Raw genomic sequence first — 15,672 nt, 5'->3', positions numbered from 1 at the left:
ATGTTCAAACAATTTATGTTTCATGATATTATTCCTCTATTTGATGATTTCTGGGTTTGAATTTTCAATGTTATTGAATTTTTATTTTTTAATTTTAATTTAATTAAAAATAATAAATAATTTTATATTTTTTATCCTATGTGTCATGTGAGTCCCACACTAAAAGAATAAAAAAAAAGTCACATAAACTGTTATGTCACTTCTCCAATCTTAATTTCAAATTTGAATAAAATTTATTCTAATTTTAAAATTTTAGACAATTAATTCAAAATTAAAAGGATTGGATTGAAACGTAAAAATTATTCACAAATATTTGAATTTTGAGAGCCATTAGCATATATATATATATATATATATATTCTATAGGCGGCAGAGCCTGTCCATTAAGAATATATATATATTTAACAAAAATAAAAATTAAATTTGAAATTTAAATATGAATATACATGTATATATTCAATAGGCGGTAGAGCCAGTCCGCTAGGAATATATATACGTATATTTATGCAGATCAGGCGGTTGAACCGACCATATGCATGCAAAAGAAAGAAATATTTGTAATTTTATAAGAAAAGAATTGAAGAAAAAACTTACTTCAAAACTTTATAAAATTTGTAAGATTTGTACAAAGGTTTTGGAGATGTAATTCCGGGTAGGACTTACAAAGGTTGCTCAGCACATGAGCTTCCTAAGATCTACTACAAGGAAGTTACAGGGTTTGTAGGTTTGTAGGTGAGGTAGAGGTAGGGCAGGTTGGGAAATGAATCAACCTTCTTGCTCCTTTCTTCACCTCGGGGTGAAACTCCTTCAGGACCTTCTTCGGATTCTTCCGGCTTTGAAGGGGAGAAGCTTGGGCTCAAGAGGCTTGAAGAATGGTTTGAAGTGGCTTCCCTTTGCCTTGGATAGGTGCCCCCTTATATAGAAGTGACTAGGGGGCAGTTTTGTAATTTTATAGGTTTTGAACAGTGTCTGCCACTTGATGCCTTCACGTGTGAACAGTGTTTTTTGTCTCCTTCACATGTGAACAGTACAAGATATGATAGGTGAATAGTGTCCTGTCTGGTTTTGAAATAAAGGAAGAGAAAAAAGAGAATATTACAAAAGTAAAAATGATTACAAAAATTAAAAAGGGAAAAGAAGAGAAAATGGATAATTTTGCCGCCATAAATTTCTTTTGCCGGTCTTTTCTTTTCTCTTTTTTTTTTTTTATAATAGATTTTGTATTTGTGAAGAGGTACCACAACCTTCTTCATCATCATCTCCCAAGTCTATGATAGGTTCTGAATCAGAATTGGCTGCAGAAGAATTGGTTCTGTTTTGCAATAATTGTTCCATTATTGCAAAATATTCTTCATCATTTTTAGCTCCTGCTAATCTTGCCATGGCATGTGATTTTTGGGCCAAAAATAATTGATTTGAAAAGTTTTGTATAGGAGTTGGTGGTAAAAGGTTTTTTCCCTTAAGCCAAGTTTTTACTCCTTGGTTTGTAATTGTTTCCGGGATATTAAATGAATCCCACCATTTTACCTTGAACTTTCTGATGATTGTATTCAAATTTTGAAGAGAACAAGAGAAGAGGAGGAAACCTTTTCTCTTTGGGTGAGGGTTTGTAATGGGTTTTGAAAAGGTTTAAACTCTCTGATATTTCTGGTGTAAGAATTTCAGGTAGTGCACCAAAATACTTCCACCACTGAGCAAACCATGAAGGGGTTTTGGAAGGATCAAATATTTTTTGGAAATAGAATAGCCATGAATGACTATTCTTGTGATTTTGTATGAGAAAGGTATTGTACCATGCCTGTTAGCAATCCCAGTAATTGAAATGTTGGCAATGGTCAATCTTGTTTTGAAATGATAATGAGAAGATTTTTGGTTTTGTAAGTTCTTGCCCCCAATCAGAAGGATTAAGGACGTTTTGAATGTGGCAGGTTGAATAAGCCGAATCAGCATAATTTTCTTTTAGATAAAAATGTTTGAATTTTGCTGAGCCAGTAAATTCAAGTATTGCCTGGTAGTAGGCTCGAGTTTTGGAAAGATCCCAAGGTTTGTAATACCATCCTTTTGTAAAGGCTTTTGAAATTGCCATAGAGGCGTCTTGGTGTAAGAACTCATCCTCTATGATCAAAACATTTTGAAAATGGGTTTTTGTAATCCATTCCGAAGACTTCTTTTTTAATTTTGTTTGAGACAAAACTATTTGAGAAGAATTTGGTTAGGAAACATCAGTTTGAAAATCTATTTGCAAAATCTCATGGGCTTGAGAAATGTTTTGGAAAGTTTGAGAAAGGGTTTTTTGGGAGGAAGACTCTCCTTTCTCCTGGGTTTTGGAAATAGGTTTTATAGATTTACCTTTCTGGGCCTGATTGGCCTGAGTTATGTTTTGTAGAGCCTGAAGAACTTCAGGAGATTTGGATAGTGATTCAATCCATTTTTGAATCTGGCTGTCTGTTTCTGGAGCCTGAGATTCAATGAATTTTGTTTGATCTTCTTCTTCTGCTTCGACCATATCTGCCCAAGTTTGAATAGGTTTTGCAGAAGAGATGTTTGGTTTTGTAGGATTTGGTTTTGTAGAGTTTGAGGCTTCAGCCTTGGTATTTTTCTTTCTGGGCATTGGCCTGTTTTAGAGAAATTCTCTGGTTAGAAAGTCTGGGATGGAATTTGTATTTCCTTTTATAAATTCAATTTCAAAATAAAAAATACTTAAAATTGCTTGCCATCGTGCAAAAATTTGTTTTGATGCAAGATTTTGAACATCTTTTTGCAAAACTTCTTTGGCTGATTTGCAATCAATTCTAAGCAAAAATTTTTGATTTAATAAATCACTTTGAAAATTTTGTATGCACATGACAATTGCAAGAATCTCTTTTTTGATGTTAGAGTATTTCTTTTGATAATCATTCCAATGTGCAGAATGAAATTGAACTATTTGTTCTTTTTCGTTTTGAACTTGTTTTAAAATTCCACCACAACCTAACTCTGAGGCATCTGTCTCGACTACCTTAGGGGCTAATGGATCTGTTAAATGCAGACTAGGAATGGTTTGGACCTATTTTTTAATATGACGGATCACTACAGTGTGATGATCTGTCCATGAAACAGGGTTTTTCTTTAACCTATCATGCAAGGGTTTTGCTAGACGGTTAATATTTAGACAAAAATCTAAGACATAATTCAAGCTACCTAAGAATCTCTGTAGCTGGGTTTTATCCAAGATTTTGTCAGGAAATTTGTTTGAAAATTCTAGACTTCTCTCTATTGGAGTAATGGTTCCTTGGGATATGTAATGACCTAGAAACCTAACTCTGGTTTGGAAAAGAGAAATCTTTGATTTTGAAACGGCAAGGCCATTTCGTTTTGTAACAGAGAAGAATGTTTTTAAATGTTTGAAGTGTTGTTCAATTGACTCTAAGAACACAAGAACATCATCTATATAGACTATGCAGAATTTTGAATATGGATTAAAGATTTCATTCATAATTCTCTAGAATTCTGATAGGGCATTTTTCAGGCCAAAAGGCATGACTTTCCACTCATATTGTCCAAAGGGAACTGTGAATGCGGTTTTGTATCTATTTTTTGGATCAATTTGTATTTGCCAAAATCCTGATTTCATATCAAATTTGGAAAATACAAATGCAGAATGAAGTTTTTGTAAAAGATCTTTTTTGTTTGGAATTGGATACCTGATCCATTTCAAAGCTTTATTTAAAGTTTGTTATTAATTACTAATCTAGGAGTGCCTCTTTCTATTTCTGAATTTTTGTTTACATAAAAAGCTACACAACTCCAAGGAGATCTAGATTCTGTAATTAATCCTTTTTTCTTTAAATCCAAAATTTTTGAACGACAGTGTTGTTCTAGTTCAGCATTCATTTGGATTGGTTTGGCTTTTGTAGGTATCTGTTTTTCATTGAAATCATTTTCATATGGTAAATCTACCATATGTTGTTTTCGATTCCAAAAGGCGTTTGGTAAATCAGAACAAATTTCTCTTTCAATTTGGGTTTTGAAATCCGAAATTTTCTTTCTCACCAAATCATTTTGTAATTGTTTTTCAATTCTTGTTAAAGAAACATCTTTCTGTAAATACAACAAGTGTTGCTTTTTTCCCTCTATTAAAACATTAATCTCATTATTATAAATGGAACAAGCTTTTATAATATTGAGATTTCTTGTTTTTGGTTTTGTAACGAAAGGGAAAACAAGAGTTTGTTTTGTAGTTTTGAAGGAGATATTATCATCGTTAACCTTGTAGGGAGTTATTAAGTTAATGAAAGGAGTCCCTAAGATTACACTATGATGAATATCTTGAACAATTACGAATGAGGTTTTGAAAAGAAAATCACCATTAGCTATGGAGGCTTCTATCTTATAGCTAATAGCCAATTTTGAATTATTTGCAGTTGAAAGTTTTTCTGTGGTTTTTTCGTAAAATTTCTTTGGAAAAATTCCTTCTTTAATACAGTTCAAATATGCTCCTGTATCAAATAAGACAATTGTATTGATTTTGAAATCTTTTGAAAAAACTATGGTAATTTGTATCAAATATTTTCTGGAGGTGATCTGATTGAGGATGAAAAGAAAATCTTCTAGAGGTTTTTGAGTTTCCAAACTATTTTCTTTATTTTTCTCAGATTCTTTCTGGGGTTTTGAAAACAAAAGCTGGATTGCTTTTGAGTCCTATGCCTTTTTCTCTTTAAGTTGTTTAAGCTCATTCTTAGTGATTTTTATTTCTCTTTGGAGGCATTGGATTGGAGGGTTTTGTAGTTTTTTCTGATCTTCAGGATTTTCTTCATGTTTTAAAACATCTAAGACTAATTCTTGATTTTTTAAAAGCATGTTGACATTTTTTTCATTTTCTTCAAATTCAATTTTAGAATCTGAATTGGATGAATTATTAACTAATCCATCTTTTTGTAAAGGCGCATTTTCTTTAGACTCCTGGTTGGAGTTTGAAGGGGAAGTTGAAGGATTAGTACTTAAATTTTGAATGACTAATTCTTCTTTTTGCAATGATTTATGATTATTAATGGATTCAGAGATTTTGAATTCACTTTCCATTTGTAATTTTGGGATTGATTTTGGAAGAGGTTTGTTTTGTAATTCAAAGGTTTCTTGAGGGTTTTGTTCCTTTAAAACCTATTGTTTTGAATTCTTTTTATGAGGAGTTTGATTCCTAACAGTAACAGGGTTATCAGACAGTTTTTCTTCTGCTTTCTTTAGAAGAGCTTTTAGAGCCGCAATGAACTCTGATTGATTATCTTCTAACTCCTATTGTTTAGGTTTTGAAATTTGAGAATGTTTTGAAATTGGATCTGATTTTTTGAAAGTTTTTGGAGTTTTAGAAAACGGATATGAAATGTTATGCTATTTAGCATACATCTCAAACCAATCAAAGAAAAGAATATGAACTTTATGTTGGTGTATAAAGTTATAATATTCCTTTTGAATTTCCTTCCTTTGATCATTGAAATTTTTGAAAAACCACATTTGCCTTTTATGATTTTTAGGAGAATAAAAATCATCATGCAAATATTGTTTGTCTACTTCAAACTCTTTTTCAAGTATATTAAGTTCATAGTTTACATTTTCTGTAATGGCTAAAAAGGTAGGTGAAGTAGGTTCTGACTCTGTTTGGGTTTCATCCTGAACAGACTTGTTTTGTAAATTTGTATAAACTGGATGTGGAACATTTGTAGAGTAATTTATGTTTTGTAAAGTGGATCTAGGTATTTCTGAAGTAGAAAACCTAGAAGAGCTAGGTAAATCTGAGGTAGAATACTTAGGCTGAATATTTTGTATTCCAACTGGTTTTGTAACAGACAAACTAATGACAAAAGGTATACGAGACACTCTTCCTATGTCTACAGTACTGGACGTTGAGGAATCATCTTAAAACCTAAAGCTTCTATTAAAGCTAAGGCTGACTCTTCCATCGTCATACTGGGTTATTTGCCTAAGTTGAATATTTGGCTCAACTATTTTTGAAGATTCTGGATCTACTGCACCTTCTAAAATCCATTCTTCTGGTAGGGTTATGTCCTTCCATTGGATAGATCTAGGGATTACAGTGTTGGATTTTGTAAGATCAGTTTGTAAAAGCAAAGTTTCTCCTCTTTTACTTTGAAACTTATGTTTTGTGGCAAAAGCAGAAACCATAGCTTTGTAATGGATTTTGTATTAGTACAAGAGGAATAGATCCTTCAAGCATTTTGTAATTGTGAGTTTTGATTTGTAAAACAAGGGATTTTGTAATATTACTGTCGTTTAACGAAACAATAAAATTTGGATAGCAATCAAAAGATATTGGTCCACTGCACAAACTAGACTCGACTAAACTGAGCAAGGAGTCTTGGAAGTTTATGAACCTAGTATCTCTAAGAACCGCTAGGATTGAGGAGTTCAACCCTTCTTTTGTAAGCGGTTTAATTCCAACTTGGACTAAACCTATATGGATGTATTTGTATTGTTTTTCACGGTGTTTTTGTAAGGATTTTTGAGACAGAAGAGAAATCGTCTCAAAGGGTTTTGTAATCTGAAGATCTCTCTCTTCAGTTTTGATTGTGAAATCAGTTTTGAAAAAATTGAGTTTTGTAGTCTGATAGATCTGATCCTTTTGTACTTTTGAAATTTCCCAATTGTCTATACATTTTTCAAAATTTTCGATTATTATTTCTTCACTATTAACTATCTTTCTCGACTCAGAGGACGAGGTAAAAGAGTTTGAAGAAGAAACTGTCCTATAGAAAATTGGATTCATACTTAAAGAATTTTTCTAGGTTGATCTTTTGAGTTAAGTGAGGTAATCGCCAAAGGAATCACTGCCCTAAACACGCCCTCTCGGCTATAAAGACGGGACTTACAACTCAGGCCTGTTTACACCTCTAAAGAAGTTGTCTTATCACCTTAAGATCATCTTACCAACCTCTAAAAAATGTTTAAATGTGAATTCGAACTTTAAATAGAACCTTTTCCCCCCCAGGCTCTGATACCCAGGACGCACTGGGATCGAAAGGGGGATGAGCTAACAGGGAAGAAGCAATAATCTAGATTTTAAACAATATATAAATAATTAAAGAAATAAACAAAATGATATATATATATATATAAACTTTTTTATATAAAATTAAATTTATTACTCCCTCTCTCCCATTCCAAATGATGTTTAAAAATTTTCTTTTGTCCCACTTGCTTTTTTATAAAATTAAAGAAGTATTTATTATTTTTTTCCAATTGTATCTTGATTTATTGTTCATATTTATCACCTTTTTCTATCATATATCTATACTTCAATAAATTATTAATACTATTTTATAAAAATAATATTATCTAATTATTTTTTTAATTTTTATTTAAACATTTTAAAAGAGAATAATAATAATATCTTTTTTAAAGGCTTACTTGGCTCTCAAAGGTTCTTACATCCTTAAATGGAAAGGAAATATTTAATTCATGAAATGCTTTTTTGCATATAATCATGTTGGCTCAAAAAAGAAAAAAAAAAAAAAGGTCATAATCAACATGGCTATGATGTACTTTTATGCTAAGTCGCTGTGATTTTCTTTTTTTTTTTTTTTTTCCTCACTGTGACTTCAGTTAAAAATTGCAATTCCATTTGAAATTTATTAAATATATTTATTATTAATTTTATATTAAAAATTATCAATTATTTTTTAAAATATCAAATCAAATAAATAATTAATTATTAATCCATTTATCATCCCCATGTTCCTTTAATTATCATTTAATTACAACCGGACAAATTCACTTCCTTCTCGTTTCCTCGATTCTCACATAAATAAATAAAAGAAATATTTAAATTAGCGCGTATTATTAAAACGATTTTCAGAATAATTGTGGATGGACTCCGTTATTCTATTTAACACGTTAGCAAGCGGTGAAATCGTCTTTACGTCTTTACCTTCCCTCTTTTCTCACTCTTTTATTTCATTGTCTATAATTCTATATCTTACCCATATTATAAAGCTTTAATTTTTATTAAAATAAAAAATAAAATTTTCATTAAATAAAAATAAAATATAATTTTAAAATATAAAATTTTATACAATTATAATTTCACATAAAAAAATTTAAAATAAATTATTTATATAAAATATAATAATAATTATTTTAATTTAAAAGAGTTAATCATGTTGATAAAGTATTTAATTTGATCATTTAGTAGAAAGCACGTTTTACTTGATAGTAATTTATCATTATTCAATTTTACAATTTTTTTACGAAATTAATCTAAAAATTATCAAATTTTAATATATTTATATTTTTTATTATTACATTATTAATCAAATAACAAAATAAAATATCTAATAACTCAATGATTAAAAAAAAAATTCCTTACAATGACAGAGATAGTAAATCTTTGCACAAAAAGAGATACTAAATTTTTCTAGAAATGAAGAGAAAACTTAAACCTATCAATAACTAAGTACAAACATAAATTTGTTTCCAAATGATAAAAATCTAAAGATTATTAAGAATAAAGAAAAAAAAAAAAGGAAAAGAGGGAGGCTAACTGCCAATGAAAATACTCACTTGACAGTCACCCAAAAGCAGAGAAGAAAAAGAGAGAGAAAAAAAGAAAGAAAAAAGAAAAAAAGAATAGAGTTTAGAGAAGGAGGTGACTAGGGTTATGCCTTGAATCTTCATAAAAATTTAAAATTTAATAAACTTTCAATTGACTAAAATCTAAAATTTATAAATATAGAAAATATCTTATTTAAATGTAAATTTAAAATAATTTATAAAATAATATCATTTAAAATTCACCTTAAAGAAAATTTTTTAAATAAAATAATTTGATTTAAAATTTATGTTCCTCGTTTACTTTTATCTGTTATTTAATTTTTTATATAGTAATTAAGGATGTAATTAAATCACCTAAATTATAATAAAATACTCTTTAATTTGATTAAATTATTATTTATTTCATCTAATTAAGAGGAAAATGATAAGATGAATTTTAGAAATTTTATAATTAATTATTATATTTAGTAGAGATAAGAATAAAATTAAAAAAAAAATTAAGTAATACTCCTTAATCTTCTTAAAATGACAAATAATTTTAGACAAAATAAATTACAAGAAACGATAAACAAAAATAAATGAAAGAAATATTTTATTAATAATTTAAATTAAAATCAAATCCAAATATCTCATTTGAAATTTGGATATCCTCATATAACATTGTTTTTTTTTTACTTTTTTTTTTTTTTTATCATTTCCCTTTAATGCCTCAAAATTTCCTTCTTTTTTATTCCCTCTCCTCTTATTTCTTCCCACATTTTATTTCTCTCCTTCCTTCCCCACACACATTTGTTTGAGTTAAATATTTAAAAATTTAAATAATTATGTATTTAGAAAAAATAGCTTATAAGCAAATTTATTATTAAAATGATTAAAAATGATATTAAATGAGATTTATAATGAAATTTTAAAAATTAAATAAGATTAATATAATTAAATATTTGGTTAAACTAACTTATAAATATCAAAGTGAAAAACTAGGTTCCCTCAGCTCTCTCTCTCTCTCTCTCTCTCTCTCTCTCTCTCTCTCTCTCTCTCTCTCTCTCTCTTAAATTCAACTTATAAGTTTAAAAATTGTTATAAATAAATATGTCAGCATATTTTTTTTTTTATAAATTAAACTAAAAATCCTCTAATTTATAAAAACAATTTCATTCTAATCTCAAATTAAATCAAATACGAAAATAAATTTTTAATATATATATTTTTTAAAATTTAACTTGAATTTAAATTTTTTCTTAAATTTATGTCCCATTTTTTCATTTAAAAAAAAAATCCATTAAGATCTAGATTTGAGTGTTTTCTTTTTAATTAATATGATAATCATGTTGATTGATTTCTTGTTAAAAGAAATAGCTAGAAAAAATGGCAGAAGAGAATAAATGCTAAGCACGACTCTATATGGAATTTAAATGATAGTTATTTTTAGCGTTTTGCTAAATGAGTTGGCTCCAACTGTTTTGGATGTTAATCTGCAATCATTTGAATTTATCAATTGAATAAAAATTTGAAAAATTCTTTAAGGAAAAATTGATCCAACTCGATCAATCTTTTCATAGTAAAAAAGAATAAACTAGTCAAATTCAGGGAAATAACATAAATAAGTAATTTAATTTTAATTTTTATTAAAAAGAAAGATTAATATTTAATTTGTTAAAAAGAAATTCTTTGACTGTAAACATATCTGCATGCAAAATAATCTATCAATGTTCAATTATTTTGACAGAAATTCAAATCCATCGTAATAATCCATTGTCACAACTTACATTACTATTTCAATAATTCATTAAATAATTCCCAACTAACTACCTCGATTATATAGTTTTACATAATATTTTGTAATGGAAAGCATACTGCCACACGCCCAGCACGCCAAATTCCAAAATGTAGTTGAAATTAATGCAAGTGATCAAGAAAAAATATAAAATAATTTTTCTTGTTTTTTTGTTTCATTATCTTTTTCTCTGATTATGTCTGAAATCTGAATGCTTTTCACATTCTTTTCCACCGCTTACCCCGTCCCCATCTCCAAGGTGCACGATCTAAGTACAAAGAAATAGCTTGGAGTGTTTACTGACTATACTTAGTAAGAGTGAAAACAAGAAAACAATCATTCCAGAGAAGAGAAAGCATGGAAGAGAAGAGAGGTTGCATTGCCTTCTTCGCAACCTATAATCCACCGGTGCCTCTGGACATATTCTCATGTCCCGTTCCACCTACGTCGAAGCATGATGAGCTACAAATGACTGATGGTTTGTCCTACAATTACAACTGCCGAGTCATTCCGCCACAAGCTCTCAAGACCATTATCAAGCGTCCCAAATTGGCTTCTGAAGCCACAGAAGCTGATGTTGATTCTGGTCCTCTCTCAGGCTTGGTTTTTGTCTCCGAACGAGACAAGAACCTCGAGACGCTTCACATAGCTCTTCGCTTCACTAACAAAGTTAAAGTCTTCAGTTTCGCCGACGTCTACGGCACTTTCAGTGATGTTCGCATGGAAGACAGTGGCTGCATTGCCGGTGGTTATAAGGTTGGTAAGCGAACTATCGATCATTCTCTTGTCTATGTCACCACCAAGGACCCGGCGAAAGATCGTCGTCAACCGTGGACTGTCGTTTATAAAACCAATCTTAAGACCGGAAAAACTGAATCCCTCACCCCATCAGGTTCATTCTTAAATTTCTCTATTAATTACTGCGTATCTAGATATATATGTACCATATCATGCTTTTAGAAGATGAAGCAAAATTTGATTTTCTCCTTAACAGGGGTAAGTGATTTAAGCCCATCTGTGACACCATCTGGAAGAAAGGTAGCGGTGGCGTCATTCCAGGGAAAGGGTTGGAATGGCGAGATTGAAGATCTCCAGACTGATATTTATGTGATGAACGTAGAGAAGCCTCCCTTGGAGCGCAAGAGAGTTATAAAAAATGGTGGGTGGCCAACATGGGGAAGTGACACTGTCATATTTTTTCATCGAAAGGTTGGGGAATTTTGGGGCGTGTTTCGATACGACATTAGCAGCGGTGAAACAGTCCGTGTGACACCGGACGGTATTGATGCGATAACTCCGGCAGCCATCAACAAAACCAAAGTGGCAGTGGCAACTATCCGTCAGAAATCGAAATTCAGTGACGTTCGTGTAGAAGCACAATATCGACATATTGAGATTTTTTATTTAACTTCACCAGAACAACCCATAAAAATAACTCAAACTACGAGACCAAAGGCTGACCATTTCAACCCCTTTGCCATAGATGGTGGGAAGTGCATAGGTTACCATCGATGCAAGAGCGAACTTCTTAAGGTACCAACTAATAGGTTAATTATTAAATATGTTAGGAGCACTAAAATAATTTTTTTTTTTAATTATAGGAATGTGTTATCCTTTTCGGAGTGAATAATCTTTCGAACTAATAAACCAATGAATTCCTTTAAATTTTAGCAATGCTATCTAGTTAAAATGATTAATATGATAAAATTTAATTCAACTGAAAATTCATATGTTTTGAATACTTTTTAAAATAATAAAATTCATTTAAAATATTTTGATCAGAATAAGGGATAAGTGAAATGGATGTATTTATTTTTACCCTTTTTTATTAAAAAATAAATATAATTTAAGGTGCTTTAGGTATTTAATAGAAAATTTCATTAAATAAATTGAATTGTTGTAAAATAATGCTAATTTTGATATAAATTTATTTCTTTTAAAATAATTTTTTTTTTAATTAAAAAAGTTAAATTTTAATCATTTTAAACTTTTCAAATATAAAAATTAGTAAAACAAATTAAATTGAATTCTTTAATTTTAAACTTTTCAAAGCATCTATATGTTTAATTTAAGATTGTTATTTGCACGGCATGCAGATGATATCCGAAGAAATTTCTACAAGCTCCACTCTCCATATCCAGATATAGGACTGTTTAGGGTGTCGGGTGTATTTCCAACGTTTTCCAAGGATGGTTCCAAGCTTGCATTCGTTGACGACGAGTTCAAAGCCGTGTGGGTAGCCGATAGCCAAGGATTGCGCATTGTTTACGAGGTATAAATAACAAGAATATGAATTATACATAAAGGAAATTATTACTAAGAGTGTGTTTGGAGCACGATTTAAAAAGGGTAGTTATTATTCTAGTAATTTTTAATCTCTCGTTAATAGTATTTGGATATTTGAAGAGATTATGTTAATTTTTCATTTCATCAATATTTATGCTTTTTTGATAAATTAAATATTAATTTTAAGGGCTTAGGTTAAAGGTTAACGCTTGGGGATATAGGTTAATAATTACATTTTTTTAAAGATTAAAATTTATAGGGGTAATATTTAACTTTTAATTTTTTAACTTTCTATTAAATACACTATAAGACTTTTATTATGAATTTCATACTCAACATGAGACTCGCATATAAATTAGATGAAACTCATATATTTTTCTTTAAATGTATAAGTTTTTTTCATATATAATTAGTAATCCCCAATTAAAGTATGGAAAAACTTATTTAGATTGAGTTCATTATAAATTTAAGATACAAATATATAAATTTCATCTATTTTATATATAAATTTCATTGTATATTTTATGTCAAAGTAAGAATTTCACTTAATGGTATTATCATGTGTATAAAGCTGATGATGGGTTTTGTTTGTGTAGACGAAAGGCCCACACAACATATTCTCACCAGTTTGGAACCAAGATCCACGAAGGGATATACTGTATGTTTGCATGGGACCTTCTTTCAATGCGGGCAAAATATTGGAAATCTGTGCTATACCCGATGTGTCTAGTGGTGTACGGCAGCGTCGAAAGCTCACAAAAGGATTCAACAATGCCTTCCCATCCACCAGTCCAGACGGTAACTAACTAGCTTCCTAAATGTTCCTTGATGAATTGCTTTCAAAAAAAAAAAAATAAAAAAATTAAGAACTAATTATAATACTATACGTTGTTTCACCAATCCTTGGGCAACCATCAGCATTTAGCAAGTCAATTGACCAAGGGCATTCATTATAATAGATTATGCTTTTGCTTTTTCAATGACAAAAGGCCCTTTATTATATTATTAATTTCTCAATATTTTTTCAAATGGGTTGAAAATTGTAATAGGGACGAAACTAGTTTTTCGATCTGCAAGAGATGGAGGCGATAAGAAATACAAGAATCTATACATAATGGAGGATGCAGAAGTAGGGGAATATGGGGATGGAAAAATAACAAGGCTAACAAATGGGTATTGGACTGACACACATTGCCAATGGTCCCCAACGGGAGATTGGATAGTATTCTACCAGAAACTGACAATGGCCTCGACCCAGGATACTTTTCAGTATTTCTAGTGAAAGCCAACGATCCATCGGTTGTGGTAAGAGTGATAAAAAGTGGAGATGATCTTGCAGGGCATGTGAATCATCCATTCTTTAGTCCTGATGGAAAAAGCATTGCTGTGGCTTCAGATCTTGCTGCAGTTTCCGTTGATCCAATTTCTTTACCTCTTTTCTTGCATTCTGTGAGACCTTATGGAGATGTCTTCACTGTTGATATTGACCCAGATGACCTAAATAAGAACAAAGATGTGAAGAAGTGCCATCGCATCACACATAGTAGATATGAGAATTCCACTCCTAGTTGGACCATGTTCTCAACTGATGATCCGAATGCAAAATGGAACCTGCAATTACAGGATCAATATACGCCGTCATGCCCTTATGTATATCCTGATGGAGGTGAAAGTTGGCACATGACTGGCCACCTTTGCATCCCAAGAAGATGTTGTTGATTGATTTTTTGTCCATGTACATGGCTTGTTTTCATGCGGTACGTACGCTATCGTTTCGTCTTCCAATAAATGTAAACCCACGGCTACAAAATTGTATACTTCCTGTTTTCAAACTTGGTTTCTTGGTTTTAAAATGAAGTTGATGAATTGCTCTTGGATGTGTGCATGCATTGTGTGTATCCTACCATACTCTTATTAGTTTACTGGAATTTCTTTAGAATGCTTATCACTGCGCATCTCTAACTTGATAATTTAACTCTTCTCTATATTTGTCAATATATCATAATAAAATTTTGATGGCATTTTTTTCCATAAAAAATCATAATTTATAAACAAATTATGAAAATTTCATCTGTAATAATTAATTATCTGCATAAACAAGTTTGAGCAAATATTAATTAGAAATAATTTTTTAACTGAATCAACATATATGAGAAAAAAATTGGTAATTCGTGTATATATATATATATATATATATATATATATATATATATATATATGTATATAATTTCATTTTCTGCCATTTTTTCCCCTAAATTCACTCTTCTATTTAAATTCCAAACCCTATTTCTATAATTTTTATCGAACTTATCTATGTAGATTGTGCAACTCGTACACTTCTATAAAATACAAAATATAATACAGAGCTATTGGATTTCTCAAATTGTTAAATTTGGATTTCTTGTATGGTGATATTACAACATGAATGGTATTAATATTTAAAGGTTACTTGAATTGAAAGTGATTTTGTTTCAATGTTAAATTCAATTGAAATATTGATAGTTTGAGAGATTTTTTTTTGGTTTGATAATAAATGAATTTTCGTTAGCTCAAAGAAGCAAAGAATCATGACCTACAAGAGCTGAAACAGAATGATAAAGATTATCCCATGTATATCTCAGTCTAGTTTATGTTTATCTCTGTAACAAAGTTGTGTCAAACTCAATCATCTTTGTACCTATATATGCTTATCCATGCAATAAAAAAATTTATAGCGCTTGAGTTCATACCAATTTGATTATGGTATCACAACCCGTATAGCCTAAAAGGTCCAATATATCCACTCCTCAAGCTTTGATTTTTAGTTCCTCAAATTAAACAGTGTCAAACATTAATGTCTCCTTACCTAATGCCTTTCAATTTCTCTCTATTAAACTTACCTCAAACAATTTTCTTTTGTGATAAGCACAACTTATGCCTCTTTTACGTAGTTCTAATTTAGCAAACCATATTTTGAACTCCAAATCCTCAATTTGATGTGTGGTTTCGTCATTATTGTTGTAGTATTGAGATTTTTCTAGAAAACATAAGATCACTTTTTTGTTTTGTGTAATCCTAAAATTCTATTA

The 15,672-nt window shown here is 30.1% G+C and overlaps 2 protein-coding genes across 2 annotated transcripts; both read left to right on the top strand.

Annotated features, from left to right (window-relative positions):
- Nucleotides 1-10,564: 10,564 nt before the first annotated feature.
- Nucleotides 10,565-11,952, top strand: LOC131178679 (uncharacterized). The gene is made up of 2 exons (XM_058144047.1): nucleotides 10,565-11,210; nucleotides 11,313-11,952. The coding sequence occupies exons 1-2, from the start codon at nucleotides 10,676-10,678 to the stop codon at nucleotides 11,942-11,944; spliced, it is 1,167 nt and encodes a 388-aa protein (XP_058000030.1). The 5' UTR covers nucleotides 10,565-10,675; the 3' UTR covers nucleotides 11,945-11,952.
- Nucleotides 11,953-12,362: 410 nt separating this feature from the next.
- Nucleotides 12,363-14,489, top strand: LOC110651893 (uncharacterized). The gene is made up of 3 exons (XM_021807365.2): nucleotides 12,363-12,590; nucleotides 13,201-13,402; nucleotides 13,654-14,489. Exons 1-3 carry the CDS (start codon nucleotides 12,378-12,380, stop codon nucleotides 13,881-13,883), a joined length of 645 nt encoding a protein of 214 aa, XP_021663057.2. The 5' UTR covers nucleotides 12,363-12,377; the 3' UTR covers nucleotides 13,884-14,489.
- Nucleotides 14,490-15,672: the final 1,183 nt, after the last annotated feature.

This window comes from Hevea brasiliensis, chromosome 1 (genome assembly GCF_030052815.1).
Source record: "Hevea brasiliensis isolate MT/VB/25A 57/8 chromosome 1, ASM3005281v1, whole genome shotgun sequence".
Lineage (NCBI taxonomy): Eukaryota > Viridiplantae > Streptophyta > Magnoliopsida > Malpighiales > Euphorbiaceae > Hevea > Hevea brasiliensis.
Note: the sequence above shows the minus strand (reverse complement) of the source record. Positions and strands in the feature narration are given on the sequence as shown.

What these genes read in the sequence shown, in the direction of transcription:
- LOC131178679 (XM_058144047.1), top strand. Translation starts at nt 10,676, where the DNA reads ATGGAAGAGAAGAGAGGTTGCATTGCCTTCTTCGCAACCTATAATCCA. An exon ending in TGAATCCCTCACCCCATCAG is followed by an intron (nt 11,211 to 11,312) that starts GTTCATTCTTAA and finishes TCTCCTTAACAG; the next exon opens with GGGTAAGTGATTTAAGCCCA.
- LOC110651893 (XM_021807365.2), top strand. Translation starts at nt 12,378, where the DNA reads ATGTTTAATTTAAGATTGTTATTTGCACGGCATGCAGATGATATCCGA. An exon ending in GATTGCGCATTGTTTACGAG is followed by an intron (nt 12,591 to 13,200) that starts GTATAAATAACA and finishes TTGTTTGTGTAG; the next exon opens with ACGAAAGGCCCACACAACAT. An exon ending in CCCATCCACCAGTCCAGACG is followed by an intron (nt 13,403 to 13,653) that starts GTAACTAACTAG and finishes AAATTGTAATAG; the next exon opens with GGACGAAACTAGTTTTTCGA.